This window comes from Mirounga angustirostris, unplaced genomic scaffold (assembly GCF_029215605.1).
Source record: "Mirounga angustirostris isolate CCGP_5_RB_7025 unplaced genomic scaffold, mMirAng1.0.hap1 SCAF_8, whole genome shotgun sequence".
NCBI classification, from domain to species: Eukaryota; Metazoa; Chordata; class Mammalia; order Carnivora; family Phocidae; genus Mirounga; species Mirounga angustirostris.
In genome coordinates, this window is record NW_026991716.1 from 68,844,519 (window position 1) to 68,870,503 (window position 25,985).

The 25,985-nt window shown below is 36.5% G+C and overlaps 1 protein-coding gene across 10 annotated transcripts in view; it reads left to right on the forward strand.

Annotated features, from left to right (window-relative positions):
• BCKDHB (branched chain keto acid dehydrogenase E1 subunit beta) overlaps nt 1-25,985 on the forward strand; it is a 210,614-nt gene that overhangs the window by 59,871 nt on the left and 124,758 nt on the right. For 6 of the 10 annotated variants that reach the window (XM_064597797.1, XM_064597803.1, XM_064597802.1 and 3 more), the window contains 2 exons: nt 13,619-13,716; nt 15,806-15,916. In XM_064597797.1, the coding sequence (XP_064453867.1) occupies nt 13,619-13,716; nt 15,806-15,916 (209 nt within the window). Of the gene's footprint in view, nt 1-13,618; nt 13,717-15,805; nt 15,917-17,446; nt 17,957-19,095; nt 24,317-25,985 lie in introns of those variants that run through there. The other 4 variants (XR_010413678.1, XR_010413679.1, XM_064597801.1 and 1 more) reach the window with 4 other exon arrangements.

Sequence of the window (25,985 nt, forward strand, 5' to 3'; positions counted from 1 at the left end):
TTGTGTTTTTAATAAAATTCAATGTCATTAATCAATGTACTTTTGTATAGGTTCAAGCATCATAGAGCTATATAGAACAGAAAATGAAAGTTTCTTTTCCTGGGCGCCTGGGTGGCTCAGTCGGTTGAGCGACTGCCTTCGGCTCAGGTCATGATCCTGGAGTCCCGGGATCGAGTCCCACGTCGGGCTCCCTGCTCAGCGAGGAGCCTGCTTCTCCCTCTGACCCTCCCCCCTCTCATGCTCTCTCTATCTCATTCTCTCTCTCAAATAAATAAATAAAATCTTAAAAAAAAAAAAAGTTTCTTTTCCTTACCCCCAACTCCTTTTCTCAGACCTTTTTTATGCATGTATATTTGCATGCATACATGAATGTATAGAACACATTTACATATAAACAGTTATATAAGATCATACTATAGACATTGTTCTATAACTTACTTTGAAAATCTTTTCCCATGCATTTACATTTATTCAAATCTGTGAATGTGTAGAACATACATAAACATAAAATAATAAGAACATATTGTAGCTATTCTGTAATTTGCCTTACTTACCAGTTTATTTTGGATGTATTTCAATGTATTCATTTTCAATGATTTAGCTGATTTTTAGTTCATAAATTACGGCACATGCAAAAGAATTTCGTTCTTTCTCCTCAGCTTTTAGTTGTTTGTAAATTCTTATTCCAAACAATTTTGAAGTAAAGATATCTGTTATATATATATATATATATATATATAACATATATATATATAACATATATATATATATATGTTGTATATACACACTTATGTGGAAGGAGCAATTTACAAGCCTATGTCCTTTATTGTTTAAACTGTGAAACCTATGTTTAAGTCCATCCTTGTTTTCGATAAGCCTCATATATTCATTGATTAAGCCCTGAATAATAAATGATTGAAGCCAGACACTGCATGTCTCTAAATAGCACTGGAAAAACTAGAAGGATAAGGTATATTGACACAGGTACTGTAGGGAGACAAGACTTGAAATTTAGCTGTTTATAGCCTGAAAGATAAGAATGAAAGCTGGAGGGCGCCTGGGTGGCTCAGATGGTTAAGCGTCTGCCTTCGGCTCAGGTCATGATCCCGGGGTCCTGGGATCGAGTCCCGCATCGGGCTCCCTGCTCAGCAGAGAGCCTGCTTCTCCCTCTGCCTCTGCCTCTCTCTCTCTCTCTCTCTCTGACTCTCATGAATAAATAAATAAAACATTAAAAAAAAAAAGAATGAAAGCTGGAAATGTTTGTAAGAGTTAACTTGAGAATACTAAGAATAAAAGTCTTGCATTTCTGTTGTCTGTGTGTCAGACTTTTGCTCATTCTTGTATTTTTTTTTTACAAAAATTTTTTTTTTTCTGTATTCTGTCATCATTAAAAGTGTTAGTCTGTTTGTTAGAAGTCTACCTTGCAACAGCGGGATCTCAACAGTTTAATGTTACCTTCTTGGAAATGTCACCATAGTATCTGTGCCCATCCATACAATAGATGTCACTGAGAGCAGCATATAACCTATTATTTCTAAATTATATACAGTTTTAAGGTCTTTGTTTTAAGTAGGCAGAAAACAGAGCATTTTATTTCTGTTTTTATACCTTCACTGTAGTGATTCTTCTTTTCCTAGAAAATGGTTATCTCCATCTATTCAAACTTTTATGTCCACTAGTAAATTGTGTAGATATTACCATTCGGTTTGACACATTTGTTGTTAGGGTTGTTACTAGATGTTTAGGATCTTTGTTGCCGTTACGATTGGGCTATTTCTATTACATATTTCTAATAGTTTTTTATTACTGATATGTAGAAAAGCTATTGATTTTTGTATGTTAATACTGCCTTTGGAGACCATACTCAATTCTCTAATAATATTTTAGTGAAGTGTTTTAGACTTTCTGGGTGGAAAATCTTATCTTCTATAGCTAATGATAGGTATAGCTCTTTTTTTGCAATAATTGATAGACATTTATCGTTGTTATTATTATAAGGGTGTCTCCTCCTTTCTTAACCAGGGCCTTGGTCAGTACTCTTCATCAAATTAAGGAAATATCTCTCTATTTTTAACTTAAATTCCCCTTCCTCCTGTTTCTCCCAAGGTGTTGCATTTTATCAAGTTCTTTCTAGATACCTGATGAGACAATTATATGGTTTTTCTTCTTTGATCTCTTGATGAGGGGTATTTCATTAACCTATTTTCTGATGTTTCAATCCTTGTATTCCTGGGATAAATTCTACTTTATCATGATGCATTATTCTTTTAGCATATTGCTGGATTCAATTGAAGATTTTTTTAAAAAGACCTTTATGTTCATATGTAAAATTGGACCATAGTTTTCTCTCTGTACATGTATGAACACAAACATGTATTTATATGTCAAATTGGTCGATAGTTTTCCTTCCTTCAGAATCAGAAGTTATACTAGTTTGATTCCAGAATCAGAAACCTTGTCTGGTTTCAGGATCAGGGTTGTTATAGTGTTGTAGAATTAAATGGCATGCTTTCTTTTTCTGTGCTCCAGACTGGACTGAATAACTAGAAATTATCTGTTCTGTAAGGTTTTATATAATTTGTTCGTAAAGCTTTCTGGTTCTTGTGACTTTGGGGACACATCTTTGACTTTCTTTTCAGTATCTTTTATGATTACTAGACTACTACTTATTCTTTTTTTTTTAAGATTGTATTTATCTGAGAGAGAGAGAGAGAGAGAGAGAGAGAGAGAGAGAGCATGAGATGGGTGAGGGGCAGAGGGAGAAGCAGACTCCCTGCTGAGCAGGGAGCCTGACGTGGGGCTCGATCCCAGGACTCCAAGATCATGACCTGGGCAGAAGGCAGATGCTTAACCGACTGAGCCACCCAGGCGCCCCTAGACTACTACTTATTCTCGAGTAAAAGTTGGTCATTTATATCTTTTTATAATAATTTCTTCTCTGGATTTTCAAATTTAGTAGTATAAAACTTTTCTTTCTTAGTATCGTTTGATTAAATATATTAATACATGTAAACTATAATACTGCTTGACTGATAATTAGTGCTTGATAAATGTTAATAGTGCATTAAAGGATGTTTCTGTATTATTTAAAAATATCCAATGGATTTATTTTAATATTAACACCCTTAAGCATAAATCTTTATTCAGGCTATTGAGCCATGAGCACAACTCAGAGTGTTCAAATTCAGGAGAGAGAGAAGGGTAGATATTTCATACAGCTTTACTAAGAGATGTCAGCCAGCGTTCAGCCAGATTTAGGAATGGTTGGTCCAAAATGGTTTTGTGAAGAGGGAGTAATTGAACTTTGTGAAGGCCATTGTAGGATATTTTTAATCCTTCAGGGGCTCTTACAGATCATTTAAGATTATTTACAACCTGGGGCGCCTGGGTGGCTCAGTTGGTTAAGCAACTGCCTTCGGCTCAGGTCATGATCCTGGAGTCCCAGGATCGAGTCCCGTATCGGGCTCCCTGCTCGGCAGGTAGTCTGCTTCTCCCTCTGACCCTCCTCCCTCTTATGCTCTCTGTCTCTCATTCTCTCTGTCTCAAATAAATAAATAAAATCTTTAAAAAAAAAAAAAGATTATTTACAACCTGTCCTAGCATATTTGGGTGTGCACTGTATCATGTTAGGTCAAGCCAGAGTCTTCTACTTTTGATTACAGGCAGTTCCTAATGTGTTTCTCAAAATGTGTACAAAGGCAGATGTTTAAAAGTGAAAGATCGACTTACATATGATAAATAGTGTCCTTTATGAAGAAAGTTAAAATAGAAAATTTCTAAGTAAACCTCACCTTGTAGACCTAGTTGTCAATGACTTAGTATATAGACAGTGATATTAACACCGCCCAAACTGAACTGTTGATTAGCAGATGGGGTGTTTTTAGCTGACATTTTCATAGTTGATCTAAAGAATTTTAAATTTGGAATAGGCACACAAAAGGCCCTTTCGGAGTTTTCATCTTCAGTGTAAAAGTGCGTGTTGAGCAGCAGTTAAAGATCTATAAATTGCCTCTACTTACAGGTTAGGTAGGTAGTAAACACTAAATTTTTAAGACCATTAGGGTTATATTAGGTAATTTTCACATAGGTTTACTCTTCACAAATAGAAATAAAATGGTCAGGTTTATAAAAATTACAATTGGGAAAATTTTCTCAATAATTTGAAATTATTTATTAATTTTATCTATACTCTTTTAGCATTGTTGTAGTTGAATTGATGGATTCTACCTAATTTATCCTTTTTTATCTCTAGCATTAAATATAGCTTGGGGTTATGAAATGCTTATTAAATAAATGATATTTGATTTAAACCACTAGACTACAAATCATAGTTTCTGGCTATATAAATATGCCTGGAGCCCTTCATAATTAGGTAGTTTTAATCCAGAATTTGATATGAAGGGATTTGCATAGAAGAAAAATGTAGATTTCTAATGGAGGGGTGACACACAGTGCAACACACAGAGGCCAATACTGGGTGATTTGTATGTGGAGATTTTAGTGATTATTTGCTTTATGGAATATAAAGCCCATTTAGTGTCTAAAAAATTAATTTGAGAAAATGGGAGTGAATTGCTGGAGGTCAGTGAGGAATCTAGATTTAATACTTGGTTTGTCTGCAGGAAAATAGCAATTATTTATTCTAAAGATTATGTGTGCCACATTTTTAAATATTAAAAACATAGTGTTCCCTTTTATAAAATATGCAATTGGCTGCTTTTGATTTTTAAGGCATATGGTGAGGATCAAGCTTGATGAGTGTTCATACTTGATATTGCTACTGAAATCCACTTTGGGCAGATTTCTATACAATATAACATGGTGGTTATGAGCCTGGACCTCAGAGTTACCACTCACTGTCTTATGACTTCACTGAGTTACTTAATGTCTCTCTGCCTAGGTTTCCTTATCTGTAGAAGTGGAATAAATCTAGTATCATTTGTATTGAGTTGTAGGGATGAAATGAGGTGATACATATAAATGCTTGAAACAGTGTCAGGTACAGAATGGGCTCAAACGTTAGCTTTTTGAGCATTAACATATGGGGTTCCCATTATTTCTCATCAAAGGTGACCTTTTCTTCTCTTAAATGTTCTTTGTAATGTAAATCTGTGCTATGTTTGTCCATTTGCCTCTCATCCTCACACTTTCCCTTCTGTGTTTTTCTCTGTAATGCTGGGGTTGAAAATGAGTAAAGTGTATTTTCTTGATCTCCTGCCTGATTTCCAGCAGGATTCTGTCAACAGAGAGCACTTGGAATGGTTTAGAAGGTGGGATGAAGGTGGAAGAAAGGAGCCATTTTGGGATTGGTGGCGGTAGTCGACAAGGCTGTGCTCCAGCTGCCATTGCTCGGCAGCACTGGTTATATGGGGCCTTCGGTGGGGTCTGTCCGGCTCTGCAGCAGCTCATGGTGGTTCCAGCACCGTTAGTGGCTCCTGTGGACGACTGAGACTAGCCCAGGGGTGTTAGCTGCTTCCTGATCTCCGGGTTACATTATGTTACCATGCTACTTGGCCCTTCCAATGTCTTTGTAATAGATTGCCCGAATTCAAGTCTTCTAGAAAGGTTTCTGTTTTCCTGATTGGATGCTGATTCATGAAGTCAACAGCTGTCGTTCAGTGTTAGATAATGCAGTGATGAATTTTGCAGTATGAAAAACATCGTGTAGTTTTCATGTGCCTTTCTTACCCTTAAAATAATTATCTTTTGTTGATGTGCTCCAGTGCCTTTTTGACTTTTTCTGTTTACTCTCTGCATTTAGGAAGTTGGTGGACAGCCCCTAATGCTTGGTGTCTAGTGGGAGTTGTCGCTCCTTATGGGTCATAGTGTATTTATGGAAACTGAGGGACTTAAGATATCAAAAACATAATGCAGAAAATATCTATAATAATACTTTAATGTTTTAAAGTCATCTACCCAATTTAAGGAACTACATTTTATTGATTCTGAGATCTCCATCACCTCTCACATTTTAACACCTCTGAAGTTGGAATATGGCTTCAAAGCAATGTCACCTTGCAATCATCTTATCCAGTGGCTAGTAATTGCTGTTACCTACTCAGGCACAAATACCCAAATCATCAATCAGCAGCAATACCTACATAGAATAGATTTCAGATCCACAGCTTAGAATAAAATTCCAGAGATGCTAGAGAACTATTCTTTTAACAATGAGGTTCCAGATGGTTGTGATGGGTCAGGCAAAGTGAAGAATCATAATTTAACAGTCTTTGGAAGCATGAATCAGCAATAGGCTGTTGCTAAATACTGAGCTAGCTTGAGGGCCCAGCACCAATCTTATAATTCTTTTATGGATTCATTGATAAAGTGCTGCTTCACTGATGTGCTTGCTGATACAGAAAGTGCTATTCTGTGGAAAAACATGGACACTGATGACTATAAGTCAAAAGAAGAATGAGAAGAATTAGCTTCTAAAGGCCAAAGAGTTTAGGAATAGCTTAACCAATTTATTTTGCTTATATTTTGTTATGTCTGTAGAAGGGTGATATGTAATAAAACCCATGCCTGATTAAGCCTAAACTTCTTTTTTTGATAAGAAAATAATTGTAAACAGAGTAAAATTCTAAACAGTGCCAGTTTGATGGGCAGTTTTCTCATTCCTAGTGGTTCATAAAATAATGGTATATCTTACAGTTCACAGTGAATTAACGTTTTCCTTTTCTATCTTGATATAATTTTTTTGTTAGGTGATTTTTGTTTTTCTTTTCAACTGTCCATGTGCTGATAGAGAATGGCTTTAAAATAGTGCCATTAAATTCAGTATTCAATTATTTTCTTTGTCATTTTGCCATTTACTATGTTAGAGTCTATTTATATGAATGAAGTTCACCCATATATAGCTCCTTGCTATAGAAAATGCATTGGAAAATATTTACTAAAGGAATTATAATATATTAAACATGAAAGAAGGACAACTGCTAGTAAAATTACATATGTGAGAACTTTAAATTATTAAATGCTGTGTACTAAAAGAGTACAGGGAAAAAATACTAAGTCATTGCAAAAATTGAACAAGATATATTACAAAGTGGTTAAATTTTAATGTATATATTAAGTATATTGATGCATATTATGCAATATCGTCAGTCTCAAAGCTTTTGTTACCTTAAATGAGATAGGAAAAGGTAATTAGGTTAATTTTGAAGTTGTGTAAGAAATATGATGGTTGCTTTATCATATCATTGCTTTTGTGCTATGTTTGCAAACTAGTCTGAAAAGAAGCCTAACTTGTCTCATTACACTCACAAAAAATTAGAAATGTGGGGTTTTCAAATGAATTAATTACCAAGAAAAGAATTAGAGTGCATTTGAGTTGAAATGGGTCCAGGCCTTCCTATTTAATATTGCTTGTCACTATGTTCTCAGTGTCACCATTCAGTTAAAAATAATAGATGTCACTTTTCAGTGGTATTTCAGCAATAAGAAAACATGACCTTCTAAAACAATAACACTAATGATTTTAAGATTTCAAATGTTTTTGTATCTCTGTGTGACAAGTCTCCTGGTTACATTCAAGATACTTGCTGATCCTGACTTGATGTTGTGTTTATATTTAGACAGTTTGATGGGTTATTGGTTTTTATTTAGTGGTCAAGAGTCTCCAGCAAAAAGCTGACAGGCATGCACAGATAATGAATTTATGTCTTCCCATCTTTATGTCTCTGTATCATCAGAACTTTGGTTAAGTTCATCCAGGTAGATGAAGGTCACATATACAGTACTAAATGTGGTTGTACTTCTTTTGCAATTGGGTAGCTTATTAGTAACCTCATTTTCTATTTGCCTAATATTTCAAAAAACAGAGATTGTATCACAAGACAGTATGAATCTACAGTGCCTCTATCATGCCTCATATTTAGCTCAGTTTCCTATAGTTGGTGTTTAGTGACATTCATAATTTTGCATACTTGCCCATCAAATTACACTGTATTTTCCCAGAATCTATGGGAGACTGATTAAGATGGGTCAGTCTCCTTTTAAAAAACTTTAATGTTAATATTTTGCTAAACTTTTCATTTTGAAATAAGTTTAAATGGAAATGTTGCAAAAAGAGTACAAAGAATTTTTACGTATCCCCCACTTGGCTTCTGCAGATGTTAACCTCACAGATAACTGTAGCAATAATAAAGCCAGGAAATTACCAGTGATCCAATACTGTTAACTCCTCCACACACCTAATCCAAATTTCATCAGTAGTCCTACTAATGTCATCTTTCTGGGTCAGGATCCAATCCAGAGTCTCTACTTATTGTTGTCTCCTTAGTCTCCTTTATTTTGGAACAGACCGTTCCTTTGTCTTTTTTGTCTGTCACGATCTGTCACTTACTATGCTGGTTTATGCTGTCCACACATGCTCCCAATAATCACCATGGCTTAAATAGTATGAAAAGTTTAGCACTTAATTATTCTTTATTGAAAGGTAATTTTGTCTTTTAATTAGATAGTAATATTATAACAACTATTATAATGACTTATATAGACAGATAATACTGTTAACAGCATATTGATTTGGTCTTGCTAATATAAATGGTCAATCTAGATTTTCGGTAATTTGAGGTAAAGAGGTGAGGGGGAAATTGATTACAACTGTATTTGGGGAATAATTTAAAAGATTACTAGAAGAGATTGCACTTACTTCTCTTGTTCATATATTTTCTCATCTCTTACATCAATATTAAAATGAATTGTTGGTATAGAAGTGAAAATTATCAAACTATGACCATAATTAGTAGCCTCATCTGAAAGATTATTTGGAAAAATAACAATTGTAATATAGAGAGATTCGTTGATGGTTAAATAACAGGAGTAAGGATAAATGTCCCTAGAATGAAAACTTTCTTTGTAATTTTAATGACTTTATCATTGAATTATTTCAAATGTAAGATTGTCCTCTTCCTAAGAACTGAAAGGACCTCCACAGTGTGATTAACTTGATATGTCCTCGTTCTGTCCCTATGATGTGGCAGACAGACAGATGCTGCTTTCCCTAGTTTACAGATGGGTTACTAGGGCATAAAAGCAATACAGTGCTTTGTCAGAGATCACCAAATTAGTTAGATGCAGAGACAGGGCTGGGAGTTGGGTTCTTGGTTGAGTGGATTTGCCCACTCTCCCCCACTAGACTGTAAATTCTGACAAATGAGATAGACTTTCTCAAATATGAAGATTTCCAATGTTGTTAGTAACCAGGCAGCATAAAGTAACATTTTAGAAATATACTTTATTCTTTTTAAGAAGAACATTTAAGTTTTATCACTGCATCATGTATAATGCAACATGAATAAAGCCCTGCTGACTTTCGCATTTGTGAGGAAACTAGCATTCCTGTAGATTAGTGCCAGGGCAGAGAAATGACCCTATTATCTCTGTAATGGTAATATTGTGCCTCACGGGGAAACTTGCATCATTAAGAGTGAGTTATTATTTTCTTGCAGACACTTTCTACATGTGTTATTAATATGTAAAGCCAGAAGGAATTGAAAAGGTTTTTCTAGGGACTTGGGTATATAATTTAAAGCTTTCACCCTTACCTGAAACAGCACGTAAGTGTGTGTTGACACGTGTTTGTAGATGCACGCACACACGACTTCACACCTCCATTTCTTCGTGTACATCTCTTCTTTCTACATGGAATACTCTCTTTATTTCCCCGTTAGCTCCAAGACCCTTCTCAGTTGTGGCCTCCATGTTGGTGAAGCTTCCTCGGTCCTTAACAACCAGATTGTTGCTTCCCTCTGTTTTCCTAGAGTGGTTTATCCCCACTACTGCATCATGTTTTTGTTTACTGATCATGTCTTTCCATCTTTATAACTCCCAGTTGAGTGTATGCTTGTCAAAGACAGGGACTGCCCCTTTCAGTTTCATATTCCCGTATCTTGTAGGATGCCTGCATATATTGGGTAGGCAATAACTATTAATGGATAAAGGTGTATTGTCCATAGCATATACATTTTGACACTGCCTTATTTTAAAAATGTGTTCAAGATGACCGAACAAATGAGAAGAAAACGAGAAGGAAAAAGGGAAGAGGATAGGCAATAAAATGGGGCCAGGCATGAACTCATTCATGCCATGAGTCTGTAAGTGCATAGGTAATACGAATATAAGTGCATTTACAATTACAAAGGACACATATATGTGGAGCTTAAAAAATATATTTTAAAAATCCGGTCTGATATTTGAGCCAAAAATTGCATCTTGTAAATTTTGGTCTTAGAAAGATTTCTTATTTTTCTGGATGACGCATTTTTGTCAATGTATGTCTGATGCTGAAGGGTTTGTCTGGAATGCTCATTAGTGCCAAGATTAGCATGTAATCAGCATTTGGTGAAATGGAGTGGCCTCAGTTGGTCCCACTGCTATGAAAACAGGAATCTGTAATATGACTGTCTAGGGGCTCTTCAGTTCCTGAAATTTTCTGTTATTACTTCTCTTACCTGTTCTCTTTCAAAAAGCACATAGTCATGGGGTAGGAATGCAAGAATGCTCATTCGAAATAATAACCTTCTCTTGGAGTAAGTATCTTTTAAATTAGTGTAACTAAAGTACCTATGAATTATGGCTTGCCCTCTAGGTGACCTGTTTGCCAAGTTCAAATAAAAAAACATATTCTCATTCTTCTGCTCTCAGGATTAAATTTATGTGAATCTAGTAGATTTTTTTTTTTTGGTTGTTTTTAATAAGAGACTCTTCTTGAATCTAATTCTCTGCATGATCTTGTTGATGGAGAACAACGCTTTGTTTGCCATGTTGTTCCTTAATTAAGTGTTAAAGTAATAAGGTCTTATTATTCTGGGTAATTTATTTAATACAATGAAGCAGTTAGTCACTCACTGGCAGCTTTTCAAAGGAAGTGGGCCAAGATGCTAGTCCATTTCTTTTAGTGTGCCAGCCATTAGAATTGTGTGTTCCAGGGATTTGCTAATCAGCTGGCAACTGATTTAAAAGGCAGGAAAGACAAGACTCTTGAATGACCACCATTGACTCACCGACAAGACAGAGTGTGTACTGGCTTCAAGCCTTGTCTATTGGCATGCAGATCTTGCTGCCAGAGGAGGGAAGACTTAATGGCAAAGAACCTATGTGCTACCTTTCCGTGTTTGTTGCATATCATCAGCATCATTCTTGATCGTGGCTTTGGGTTAGCCACTGAGAACTACTAAGTAGAGTGTACTACTCCAGTTGAATGTTTGTGTGTTCCTTTGTCCACCCGTATATCTGTTGGTTCATCTGTCCATCCAACACTAGATTTAAGCTGTCTATGAATGGACTGGAATTAACCTCTGAAAGCACTGTTTAGCATTGAGGTTGGCAAACTGTTCCTGTAAAGGAAGAGATAGTAAGAATTTGAGCTTGTAGGCCATGCTGTCTTTTGTTAACTCATCAGCTCTGCTGTTGTAGGGCAAAAACAGCCATGGATGATATGTAAATGAATGGCTGTGTTCCAGTAAGATACTGTTTACAAAAATTGCCTTGCCCACTCCTGGTTTAGATAATCTGACTCAATGTAGTTTTACATGTTACACAAAAAGTTTAAAAAATGCTTTTAACACTTAGGGAGTTTTCTAAAGCAGCTTATGTCTCAGGTTTGTTAGTTAGCTTAACTGTCATTTGCTTTGAGCAGTTTTGTGGGTTTTAGTGTATTATTTAAATATATTGATGATTTAAAAAAATATTCATCTCTCTGGCATTGGTTATAGACATGCTGTTGGATTGGAAATATAAAAAAATACAAGAAATAAAATTTTCCACATCATTGATAACAGTACCATTAAATTTGATAGACTATACTTACAAATGATTTTAAAAACTGTATTTTTGACATGAAAACATGGCCAAGATATATTGCTGAGTGAAAAAAGGGGAGATGATAGAAGACCTTCTGAACAGGGTGTACAGGTGATTCTATATGTGGACAAAAAGATTCACATATGTTTATGAGTGTGCATACTTGAATATTATAAACATCTGAAAAGACACCAAATCAGTCAGAGTTCTTAATTTTCAAGCAGAAATCCAGCTCTGGCCCATATAAGCAGAAAAGATGTATTGAAGGATAGTGAACAGCTCAGAAATCTTTGGAGTGCCTAAGAACCAGGCTTAGAGGCCATATGTCTAGAAGCAGTACCCCAAATTCTACGTAACTGGTTTTGCAAAGAGACCGCAGCAGCTATCAGTGGACATGGAACTACAGTCTGAATCGTTGACACCCCTGAGCCTGAAAGCTGGATCTGCCTCCACTGTTACCAGTACTGTAGGATGGATTCTGGGTTCCTGCTGCTCTTCTTGCCCTCAGTGTCCATTTCAAAGTGTGGCCTGGGTGCCTTTGATCAGCAGAGCCCACATTTTGGGCCCTAGCTGCAAGGGAAGCTGGGAAAGTGCAGATGTGGACCTTACTTCTGTTGTGGACAAAGGGCCCTGCCTCATCAGATGGGGCATTTCCCTAATTTAGGAAGAGGATTAAGAAGCCTGGATGACAGAAAGCATGAAAGCTGTCCCCTGCAGACATGCAGGAAATTGTTGGTATTGATGACTCCGGGCAGTGGAGTTAAGATAACTCACTGGGGCACGGAGGGAACCTTTTAGTTTGTCCTTCTTTGCTCTTTGAATTAAAAAAAAAAAAAAAAAAAAATCCATACAACAATGATAAAAGATTATAGGGAAAGTGAACAAAAGGGATTGTTTTCTGCCCCCCACTGCTTCTACTATATTACTGCTCTCACATGGGCATTCAAGAAGGCTTCCCAGCATAATGGGGCAATTCCATCAACTTCCTACAATTTCATTTTAAAATTCACCTTATGATTTCCCCTTGAATTCAGTCAACTTTTTATTGCTTGTACTCGAGTGGGCAGAAATAATCATGAAATAGTCTTCTCTGGGATACCAGTGGCTTATTCTTCCTTTTGGCCTGGTGGAGCTGATTTAGTGTATCTTCTTGAGGTCTAAAGGATTCAGCTTTGAAATTTAAGGTGTTGTGAGCTGCCGTAGTTGATGAAGTGTCCGTAGATGCAAGGGGTAAAAATAAAATATACTTAAAAATTTGGCCCTGCTCTGTGTGTTTTGTTTTTCAAGTCACCATAAATTGGCTTCTTGATAGAAAACTTGTCTGAGAACTTAATTCAGTCTGATCAAGTTTTAGCGGAAACATATTAAATTTTTTTGACTTTATTTTTTCAGAACAGTTTTAGATTCACAGAAAAAGTGTGAGGATAGTACAGGAGAGTTCCCATATACCCTGCACCCAGTTTTCTACATTATTGACATATTAGTATGGCATATTTGTTTCAGTTAATGAACCAGTGTGTCACATTGTCAACCAAAGCCCTTACTGTAACATTTTCTTAGTTTGTACCCAAAGTCCTTTTTCTGTGCCAGGGTAGCTGATACATTTTCTACACTTACATGGGACTTTTTCATATGTGTAGTAATGTCATAGAGCCATAGAATAAATGCTATTTCTCTTTTAAGTAACTTATGGAATTTGGGGAGAAGAATAAAAGAAAGCTTTGCCACAGTGAAATGCTTATATTCTCTTGTGCACAAGCGCCACATGAGAAAAAATAAATTTTTATTTGTTTCCCTTTTCTATATTCAGTGGAGCAGGTTCCTGTAGAACCATACAGCATTCCCCTGTCCCAGGCCGAAGTCGTTCAGGAAGGGAGTGACGTGACTCTAGTTGCCTGGGGCACTCAGGTCAGTAACATTTCTAAGAACCAATAATGTCCCTATTGTGCTTGGAAGTCTCATTTTTTATCCTGATACTATAAAAATCCAAAGTGTTGTTTTTCTTGTATGTCAAATTTAAGTCTTGTTAGTGCTACATGTATATCTGGTACTGACTTCTGGTTGAGGGTGAGGTGCCCGTTCAGTCATATTAAAATATATATGCATGTGGTGAAGCCATTGTATAAAAATGTACTCATGAGAAACTGTCTCTTTTGAAGCATGCATTATACATCCTCATACTTGTTTCTGTGCTTGACTTCCTATCGTTTTCACCACATCTGCTGCCATCTCTTGTGATTACTTTGCTGGTCATGTGGACCATCCAGGGGTCCAGCCTCAGAATTCCATACCTTCCTCTGTTCCAGCAAACCTCAATAGCGATCTGCCTCTGTTTCCCCGGTCCTCTTTGTCATGTTGTCCTGCCTCCAGACTTTTAAGCTTGGGACTTTTTTCCCCGTCTGGCCATAGACTTCTATCTCTATCTCCTTCTTCTAAAGAAATGGTCCATTTTTCATTTTTCTGTGTGAAGGAAGTACTTATTTTAGAAAACTTGTATAGCAGTAAATGAAGAAAATAAATCATTCGTAATACTACACCCTCTGACTTTCTTCTCCACTTGATTTTTGGCTTGGAGAGCTAGTCCTCATGGTTTCTTACCTCCAGTGGGAAAATCTTTTATCTGTGTCCCTGTCACTCAGCAGGCATCCTTGCCTCTGTTTGTAATAGGGGAGTAGTGTATTAGATACTATGTCCTCTAACTTGCTTTTTCCTCACACCTACCGTGTTTGCTGCCAGTCCTTTACTCCTCTTTCTCTTTTGTCCTCAAAAGAAGAGGTGTCTGGTTTTCATAGCTACCTCTACAACTCTTTCAGATTATATTCCATTTGCCTTTTCCAGGGCTGTAACTTACCAGCTGGTCCCTTCCCTCTTCTGCATCTTCAGTTCCTCCTTTCAATGTCCCTTTTATTAAAAAGGTGTATATTTCTTCTCTATCTAAAAAATAACCTTTTCTCTACCCTACTTTTCCCTGAAATACCAGTATATTTTCCTCCTTTCTTTTATCACTAAACTTGAACAACGTTTTCTACTACCTGTATTTAATTCCTTAACTTCCTTATGTTCTTGTACCTTATGAGATTTGTCCCCACTAATTTACTAAAACAATTCTTGTTAACATTCCTAATTTTTAATCCAACCCTTACCCCATATTGCCACGGTGTACGATGCTGGCTGCCGTTTCTGTGAAACCCTTTCTTCTTTAGTTTCTGGCATACATTGTCTCCTGGTCGGTCTTTCTTCCTTTCTTCCTTTCTTCCTTCCTCCCTCCCTCTCTCCATCCCTCCCTCCCTTCCTCCCTTCCTTTTTTGAGAGAGCATGAGTGGTGGGGAAGAGCAGAGGGAAAGCGAGAGAATCTTAGGCTGGACGCTGGGTGTAGAGCCTGACTTAGGGCTCAATATCATGACCCTGAGATCATGACCTGAGGTCACACCAAGGGTTGGTTGCTTAACTGACTGAGCCACCCAGGCGCTGCCTCCTTTTCCTCTTCTTCTTCTTCTTTCTCTTCTATTTCCTCTTCTCCTCTGCCTCCTTCTTTTTCTTCTTCTTCTTCCTCTCCTTATTCCTCTTCTCCTTCTCCTCCTCCTTTTTCTTCTTCTTCTTCTTCAAGTGAGTTCCTCCTTCTCCATTTTCTCCTTAAATGTTGGTCCTCTGCAGGGTCCTGTAAGTTCTGCCCTTTATTTCTCCCTCCACATGCTTTCTCTAAAAACTCAACCTACTCCTCTGACTACTTTCTGTGTGCTGATATCTTTAGAATCAGTGTCTCTATCAATGACTGCTTTCCTTTCCTGAAATTAAGGACATCTTTCCAACTATTTTCTAGACCTCTGTGTTTGATTACTTTGGGGGAATTGGGGTTCAACATATCTAAAACAAATTTAATTCTCCATTGCAAATAAGTTCCTCTGACTTTAAACACTGTTTCTATTAATGATGTCAGAATTCAGCTGACTTTTTGGGTCTGAATCTCTGTAGTTATTCTCTGCTATTTTTATTTCAGGTTCATGTGATCCGAGAGGTGGCTTCCATGGCTCAAGAGAAGCTTGGAGTGTCTTGTGAAGTCATTGATCTGAGGACTATCCTACCTTGGGACATGGATACAGTTTGCAAGGTATGAATATAATGTTGAAAGAGTGTCATTTCCTTAAATCTATGGGCCAGATTTGTTGACAGTTTGCGAAGAATTGTTTTGAAATTTTGAGTTCATGAGTATTTTCAACTGATTGAAAACTTTAAAATTTACACCATGACAGAAACATATGTTGTAGAATCAGCTTAATGCTCAAGCAAACCAATCACCTGAGGGTTTTTCCCTCCCATAGTTCTTTGTTTAAAATATTACAGAACTGTGTCCTTCATGCAGCCAGCTTGGGTTGAGCTGTGGAAGTAATGGAGTAGTGCAAATGAAAGCATATCAGGTTGTGGAGGTCACCTGTGTTTTTAACTACTTATGGGTTATGGTTTGATAAGCAAGGTTTGATAGAGTCAACTAAATAGTTTGGCTGAATTTTCATTTGTCTCCTCTCCAAAAGAGATGGAGATGGATTATTTAAAAAACAAAACAAAGCAAAAAAACAAAAAAACAGAAACCCTCTCTACATAGTCTTCATACTGTGAATCACAGTTTGAATGTTATATTGTGGGATTCTGTCTGCTCATAGTTTTCCATCTAAGCGAACTCTTGATAGTCCCCTCTCAGGAATACAGTTCAGTTCTCATTTACTCGGTTATAACTGATAGCTTTCATATTAATGTAGAGATAAACCAAAGTTCATCTGTTTCCATTGTGGTATATAAGGAAGATTAGGCTCTATTTTTGTGATGGTCTTATCTACTAAAGTTTAAGTAATGTTGCATGTCTTACTTTTTCTTGATTTACTGTTATAGCAAGTGAGTCCTAAAACCTAGGGTATTTTATATTATTTTTTAAGAACTTTAGTATTCTCATAGCTTTTATAGGCTGTTTCTTAGGTTAGTCATGTGAAAATAACCTGCAGCTCCTACTGCTGTAAAACTATAGCATAGGGTGTTTAGGTAAAGATTGTTTTATAATTTATTGGAAGACTTAAGATTTGTTATAGGAAATGTTGTGTAGACTCACTTGACATCATCTAAACACTTGACATGGTTACGGATGGCTTCAACGATATTCTAAGTCTTTATAGTTTCCATCATAAGAGCAGTATTTTAGGTTGAACGAGAGTAGTGCTTCTTGCAGGCTTTTTCAAATCAAGTCAGACCCTGGGTTTTCTTTCAAGTAGCCAAATATTCCACATTATGGTTAAGCCAGAGCTGAGAGCCTTTGCCCCAGAGTGGGCTTCTTCTTTGCAACTCTATCCCCCATTTATTCTTGGGGTTTGTATTTATAAAGTGAATGGTGCTTTTCTGTGGAGATATAATGTTTTGTTATGGTGCAGTGGGGGCACTGTTAAATGGTTGGGGCAAGTAGTTTTAAATTTTATTTACATTTTTATATACTTTATACATCCAAACAGCTTATGGTAAAACACAAATATAACAACACTGCAAGCTTAATTGTGAAGGTACAGTGAAGAGAGAGGAAGAAAGAAGGGAGAAATTCTTTATTTATATTTATCTCTACATAACTTTGCTTGTGTGGTACACCCCCCCCCCCCTTTAGTAAATCTACTGGTTGCATCTTTGTGTGATCCTGGGATGTGGATCCTATTTCCTTGGGGCTCTTTACTACTGGAAAAGATGAAAGAGGACACTAGAGACCGCTCCTGAATGAAAAGGTGATGCATCAAATCTCTGACTCGCTAGCCTCATCCTTTTAGTCTTGTGTTGGGGTGCTTTCATCATGTTATTTTTCTAGTTGATGACCCTCTAGTTACAGCAGTGAAAGCCAGCTTGTCATTTCTTGATTACTTTGGGTTCTGTGACTCTTCATTGTTGACCATGGTAATCTTCTATTTTCCTTTCATGTGTCAAAGAAAAGTTTTGATACGTGACATCTTTCTAGGATTTGGAGAGGACTTTAAAGGAGAGGACCCTATAGCTAAACCTCATTAAAAGTGAGGCTTCTTTTTTTTTTGTTTAACTACAGTCAAGTTTTTCTTTATGAATTCTGTAGTAATCAAAATTTATGTGTGTGTGTGTTTTTTTAAAGATTTTATTTATTTATTTGACAGAGAGAGAGACAGAGAGAGAGGGAACACAAGCAGGGGGAGTGGGAGAGGGAGAAGCAGGCTTCCCGCTGAGCAGGGAGCCTGATGGGGGGCTTGGTCCCAGGACCCTGGTATCATGACCTGAGCCGAAGGCAGATGCTTAACGACTGAGCCACCCAAACGCCCTTCAAAATTTATGTTTATTATCTTTTTCAGTTAGTGCTGTGTTTTATTGGTTCTTTTTGTTTTATGATAAAATTAGATCCCTCAGCTTTTTTCATGACATGTTAAGCTCAGCACCCAAATGCATCTTTTGGAATACCTAATCAAGAAAAGCCTATTAAAGATAAAAAAATAAATACTTATTGAACATATGTAGACATTAGCACACTATGCATAGTAAAATGACTCTGGGACAGTTGAGGAATTGGTTAATGTAGTCTTAATTTAACTGTGTTTTAAAAAACGTAGTCATACTTTTTGCTTGAGCCTTGAAGCATTGTTTGGAAGTTATAATCCTGAAAAATTGCTTGGGGACAGAGAGCAGCAGAGTGTTTGAATGTTGCTCAGGGAAGCTACAATACTGGAGACCTGAGTGGGTCCAAGAACCATAGTTCATCAATTCTGGACCTGATATTAGAGAGCTAAGCTGGAAGCCTCTGAAAAGCAGAACAAAAATTCCTGAGTTTTAAAGTGCCTAGGAGACAGAGACCAACCCTGGGAATTGAGGTGGCTTAAGAACATCAGCGAGGAGAGTTGAAAGCTCTGAAGTGAGTAGTAAATTGGCTCTTTTTACTTGGGGGCACCTGCCAAGTAAGTCTCAACTAGAAACTGAGAACCCAGGGGTATAGAATCCATGTTTCATGGGGTTGTAGTGACAAAATAGGAAACTTGGAGGGGGGGTTGCTTAAATACACAGTTGGTCTCCCATTTAAGATAAATGCCAAATTGTATATGGTGGGAGCTGAAATACCTGAAAGTCCAAACCATCCCTTGAGACTGAAGTGTCAAAGACCAGTCATACTCTCAGTTGAACGTTGTGGAGTCGGGTCTTAGGAGCTACCAGAAGTAGATTAAAGCTTTCCAAATCCACAGCACAGCCTCTCTCCCTCTCAGTTCCTTACTGGATTAATATAACTTACCTTCTGTTCTGTCTGCCCAGCACAACAAGGAGTCAGTCCTCCCATCATCTGGAACCTCTATGAATCAGCATTCAATAAAAAATTACAAAGTATATGAAGAGACAGGACCATTTGATTCAAAACCAAGAGAAAACACAAACAATAGAAAGCAGAAACACAGGTGATCCAGTCATTGGAGTTAGCAGACAAAGACTTTATTATGTTTAGGAATATAGGAGGAAGAAAAAGAACAAAAGAGGTAAGAAAGTGAATTACCCTGGAGGGGTGTGTGTGTGTGTGTGTGTGTGTGTGTGTGTGTGTGTATGAGAGAGAGAGAGAGAGAGAGACCATTGTAGAACCAAAGAAATATTTGTCAATAAGAACTCAGTGGATGTGTTTACAAACTTATTGGATTTAGTAGATGATAATATTCATGAACTAAAAGGCAAGTATCTAGAAAATGTCCAAACTAAAGCACAGAGAGGGGGAAAATAAAATAGACTAAAACAGAAGAGAGCATAAAACACACTGGGAATCTGGTCAAAAGATCTGTCCCACATATGATTGGAATTCCAGAAGAAGAAAGGAGAATGAATTGGTCAGACACAATAAAAAAAAATATTTCTCATTAAACTTTCAAGACATCATCATACTTGAGGATTTGTGAACTTCTGAAGATGTATTCAAAGAAAACCACACCTACCTACACACTGGAATGACATCTTAAATTGCTAAGGATGCGAACCTAACATTCTGTACCCAGTAAAAACATACTCTTAAAGTTAAGATGAAATAAAAAGTACCTTAGGCAAATAGAATTTGAGAGAATTTATCACCAGCACATTTTCACTAAAGGCAATACTATAAGGCAGTTCTTTAGGCAGAAGGAAAATGATCCTAGAAGACAGTCAGAATGGGCTTACGTGGAGTTAAAATATTCTGTTGTTCTAGGATTTTAAATGTAATATTTTTACTAGATTATAGTAAGTTAGGGATGCATGTTGTAACAACTGAAGTAATAGTGAAAGTATATATCCAGCAAGTTAAAAAGGGACCTATAGATTAATAAAGTATTTGGTTAAACTAAAAGAAAGGAAAATATGTAAAAACAAAACAAAACAAAAACCTCCCCCCCCAAAAAAAACCCAAAGCAAAACAGGTGTGTCAGTAGAAAACAGATAGATGATAGCTATAAACCTAAGTATATAAGTAACTAAAACAAATGAATTAAATCTAGTAAAAGCCAATGATTGTCAGACTTCCTTAAAGAATAGCACCAATGTCCAGGTTAAGAGATAGAGCCTTTAAATATAGGGACACAGAAAATGTGAAAGGGATGAAAAAAAAAAAGACCTCTGGTATAGCCATACTAATTTCAAATAAAGCTTTTAAGGCAAGAAGCATTACTAGAAACAAAGAACAGTTCATAATGCTGAAGGAATCAATCTACTATGAAGATATAACAGTCTTTTATTTTTTTTAAGATTTTATTTATTTATTTGACAGAGAGAGAGTGAGAGAGGAAGCACAAGCAGGGGGAGTGGGAGAGGGAGAAGCAGGCTCTCCGCTGAGCAAGGAGCCCAATGTGGGGCTCAATCCCAGGACCCTGAGATCATGACCTGAGCTGAAGGCAGACGCTTAACCAACTGAGCACTCAGGTGCCCCGAAGATATCACAGTCTTAAATCTATTATGTCATCGATAGCATAAATTCAAAATACATAAAGCAAAACAAAATACAAAACTAAAAGGAGATGTAAACATATCCACAATCATAGTGGGAGACCTTGACACCCCTCTCTTTAAAACTGATCAAACAAGCAGGTAATATCAGTGAGTATATAGAAGATCTGAACATTTAGCAAACTTGTCCTAATTGTGTACTCAACTATATAAGAAATTATTCTTTCTTTTTTTTTCGCTGAAGAATAATTGACATACAGTATTAGATTCCAGTGTATAACGTAGTGATTTGATATTTATACACATTATGAAATGCCACAATATGCCTAGTTCAGGTGAATATGGAACATTTATCAAAATTGACCAAATGCTAGGACATAAATATAATCTTAAACTTCAGATATTTGAAGTCATTTAGAGTATGTTTGGACAATAGTAGAATTCAGTTAGAAATTGAGAAAAAACTGGAAAATCCTCAAATTCCTACAAATTAAATAATTTACATTTAAATCATAGATTGTAAAAGAAACTGCAACAGAAATTAGAAAAATACTGAACTGAAGGGTTATGAAGGTACTAAAATAAAAAATTTCAAGATTCAGGTAAAGCCATGCTTGGAGAGAGCTGTATGGCTGTAAATACATATATTTAGAAAACAGGGATAAGAACAAAAAAATTAGTGATCTGAATTTCCATCTCCAGAAAGAAAATTAAATCTAGAGAAAATAGGATAAAGGTAGTGATAAAGAGCAGAAATCAGTGAAACAGAATATATAATAGAGAAGTTTAATTAAGTTAAAATGAGATCTTTGAAGAGACTAATGTACTTGATAAACCTTTAGCAAGACTAATGGAAAAAAACGGCAAACACAAATGACAAATATCAGGTATGAAGAAGGGGAAATCACAAAATCTACAGACTATATACTAAGAGGATATCCTGAATGATTTTACAAATAAGTTTTGGGTGAAATGGACAGATTCGTAGGAAATACAATGTTTTCAAAAATAAAAATTAGAAAACCTCAATAGTCATATATCAAACTGAATCTGTTTTTATTAATGCTTATATAAGGAAAACCCTAGACCCATAGGGCTTTACTGGTGAATTCTTTAGAACACAGTTCTTACGCAAATTCTTACAGAAAATAGAACAAGAGGGAAAACTTCCAAATGCTTTATATAAGGCTGGCATAATCTTCATATCAAATCTGTTTTGGACAATATATAAAGTAAAATTATACACACATTTTATGAACGTAGATGTAAAAATCAAAATATTGGAAAGTTAAATCCAACAATATATAAAAAGATAAAGATGAGGGTTTATTTAAAATATGCAAGGGGTGTTTGACATTCACAAACATTCACACAGTGGTTGATGCAATTTCCCACATGAACAGAAAATGGGAAAAACAGTCATGATGATCTTCATAATACAGAAAAACATTTATTAAAAGTCAATATCCATTCATAATGAAAATTTCTTAGTAACCTAGAAATAGAAGGGAATTCTACTAGTCTGATAAAGAGTAGCTTTATCTTGTAGCTATGAATAGCTGTAAAAAGCCTGCAGCAGAAATTATATTTCCTACTGAAATTTTGACTGCTTTCCTGTTGAGATCAAGAATATAACAAGGATGCCCTTACATAAGGGCAAAAATCATATGGATTAGAAAGAAGTAAAACTTACTACTCATAGGTAACGTGATTTGTATGTAGGAAGATCTAGTGGAATCTATGGGCAAATCATTAGAATTGAGTTTACCAATGCCCCTGGAAACAAGGTCAATATAAAATAATTGTATTTTTATATACTAGCAACAAATAGAAAATAAATTGATAACATTTGAAAGAGCATCAAAAAATCAAACATCTAGGGTGAAATTGAGTGCTGCATATGTAACAACTGTGCAGAAAATCCCAAAACATTATTCAGAGAAATTAGAGAAGATGCAAGCAAACTGAAGCGCACATACCCTATTAATCAGTTGTAAGGCCAAGAATAGCCAAGGCAATCTTGAAGAATAAAGCTGGAGGACTTAGTTATCCAATGTGTTATAATCAAGATGTGTTGTAAGGTTATCGTCATTACAGCATTGTACTGGGGTAGAGATAGACCACTGTGCTGCCATTGATTAATTTCCTTGAATTTATAATGTAGTGAGCCTTTTTATAGACAGAGAGAGCCTTGGTGTGCTCTGACCTGGAGGAGGTTTTTTGGTCATTCACCCAGAAACCCATACTCCTAAGTAGTGCTGTTCTTCTCAAGCTCCCCAAGAATAAGAACCACGGCTAAGTGTTGAGGGCTTGAATAGACTTTCCTGCTGAGATACAGACCACATTCAAAGTGAGTTAAAAAGCGAGCTACAAAGTTAAAACAGTGGCCAGGCACAGAGTTAGGCTTGAGGTACTGTCCAACTTGAAATTTTTTTTTTTTTTTTTTTAATGTGTAGAAATTCAGAGAAGCTCCCTATGGAAAAGAAGAACTTGATTTTGGCAGGAGAATGACAGTCTTTGAAAGAAACTCAGAATTCAAGAATAATACTGTCCTTCAACTTAAAATCAACTACATACAACAGTCCAAAAAGGAAAGAAAAATGACAGTTTACAAGGTGTAGGTGATTTCCACATGTTTATAGAGAGCATTGACACAGAGCTTTGACACGCTTATACTTTATTTGAAATTAAATTATGCTAATTATTGAAATAAATAAGGGTTTGCCTTTATACCTTGGAGCTGTTTTTGATTTCTCTCTTTCTTTCATCTTCTGCCTGCCCACATTCAATTCTAAAGCAGATCCTGCTGGCTTTGCCTACACGATATGTCCAAAATCTGACCACCAGCTCGAATGCTGTTACTCTTGATCCTGGCCCCAGCTGCTAGCATTTCTCACCTGGCTTTTGGCCATAGCCTCAAAGTACTGTCTCACTTCTGCCCTTTCCGTGTCATAGGCAGAATTGATCCTTTCAAATGCAAGTCACATCATGTTCCTTCTGGTCTCAAAAGGCCTCAATAGTTTCCCATTAAATTTAGTGGAAAAGTCAAATTTCTTACCATGATCTACAGGGATTTACCTTGTCTCACCACCTTCCACAGCCCACCACCATCCACCCTTCAGAAACTGCTCTTCATTGACTCTCAACCAAGTGACTGTTAGGTCACCACTCAAATACCATTTTCTCCTTCAAGGCCTCTGACCCACTTACTTAATACTGGATACCATCCCTCTCACCAAGACTCCCTTTTACCCCTCCTTCCTTTTTTTCTAGAGAGATGAAATGATCTAACATATTATGTAACTATATTGTCAATTTTTCTTCCCCCATTAGGAGGTAAGTTCTGTGAGGGTAGGGGTTTTTGTCTGTTGGCTTACTGATGACTTCTCAGTACCTGAAAAAAATGCCTGACTTAGGTTTGGTATTCAGTAGATATTTGCTATGCAATTATTATGAATATCAGCAAAAGAAAGTTTGATGATGAAACTGTTTAAAATTGAAATATTTTGAATTTGGTACTTTTTCTTATTCTTGGTGCTTATGCAAAAGTTTAAAAAGTACTCTAGAATATTGCTTTATGAATAAATCTGTTTTAAGCTGAAGCATTTATTCTAGTTTTAAGTTTTAGTGTGACCTTGTGTTTTATTTTTCTTAACAGTTGTCCATTTTTCATAATGGTATATAGAAAGTATCATTTGAATTCTCATTAGACTAGGACCAATTTATCCTAAAAAGCAAAGTGAAAGTGACTACAGCAAACCTTAGCTAGCTATCTTATAATTTCTGAGAATTGAGTTCTTATGGTAATTTTCTGCATAGATGAGAGTTACTATTTCTGGGTAGCAGCTTTTAAAACTTCTTAACCTTTTGAACGTCAGTATTTCCAAAACCTTTTCACTTTTCTCAAGGAAAACATAATGTATATAATTTCATCTGTCAAAAATAATTTAGTCCAAATGAACATGGGTTGTTACACTGTGTTAAGACATTTACATTTATTGAGGTATATAGTTGTTTACTTCATTGATATATTTCTGTGCTTAATTTCATGGTTTTAAGCCTCTTTAAATTTAAATTTTCTTTTATCTTTTGCTGTCACATTATTGCCAGCTGTGCATGGGATCCAGATGACCAAACTTTATAACTGAGACATGTATATTGGCCAGGGAAGGCCTGTAGTGATTTCTCATGAATCAAGAACACATGCTTTACTCTTCAAACCTTATGATACTAATTTGGGTTTTTCAGAACCTTTCTCCTCTTATTTCCTTGCCTGTTTTACCAGGTGGGTCATTGTCATGGACTTCAGAGCTGGAAGAGGGCAGCCTGGGTCCCATTCCCTCTGGTCTTCCTACTGATCCCAGGAGTGACCTGTGACTTTTAACATCCATCACAGCTCTTATGCACTGCTTCTGATCAGGGGTTTTCTCTGTTCAAACATACTGGTACGAGATACTGTCTCAAAGCCTCTCCCTCCTCCCCCAAAGTAATCTGATTTTTTTGAGGTACTCAGGAGGTGGGTTGTTACCTTTTAAATTCTTAACAAAGTTTGGAAGTGATATAGAAAGGAACTTCCTCTCTCCCTCCCTTTTGCTTTCCCTCTCTTTTCTCTTTTCGACCTGAATTATGTAGCAAAAGTTGACGATGTGCCCATTGATGCAAATGGTTGTTGCATGGCTACATGTTGGGGCACCTATAGTCTCAGTATTTTGGGGGTATCCTAGGAGCAGGACAAGGCCTCTGTGGCACTACAACGTGGGACAGAAGTCAGAAGTAGGTTCGCTGTGGCACGAGGAAGTGACTGCAGCTGGGAGGGAGCATTTAGCATTCTCTTCTGTCCTTTTACTCCAACCATTTCCATCCTTCGAAAGACTTCACTGGGACCCTGGATAAAGGTAAGGCAGGTTCTAAGGCTGGCAGGTGGGGTGGAGGTGGGAAGGTTCCGGGGGCAGAGTCCTTCAATAAAAAAGGAAAGGGATATTGTAGGAGTGGAACTGGGAAGAAGTTAAACCTTGGTCATCTGGGTGTGGCTAATCATTAATATATAAAGAACCAAGTTTGCTTACTCTGTCTTTTTGCACCTGGTGTTAGTGTATTTGTGAATAGTGTATTTGTGAATAGTTAGTGTATTTGTGAATAGTGTATTTGTGAAAAGAGGTGTAGAAGACCCAAAGTACCATTGAAGATAAACATAAAAACATATGGGTTCTATTTTATGACTTTAATTATAATTTTGTAGCCTTTAGGGT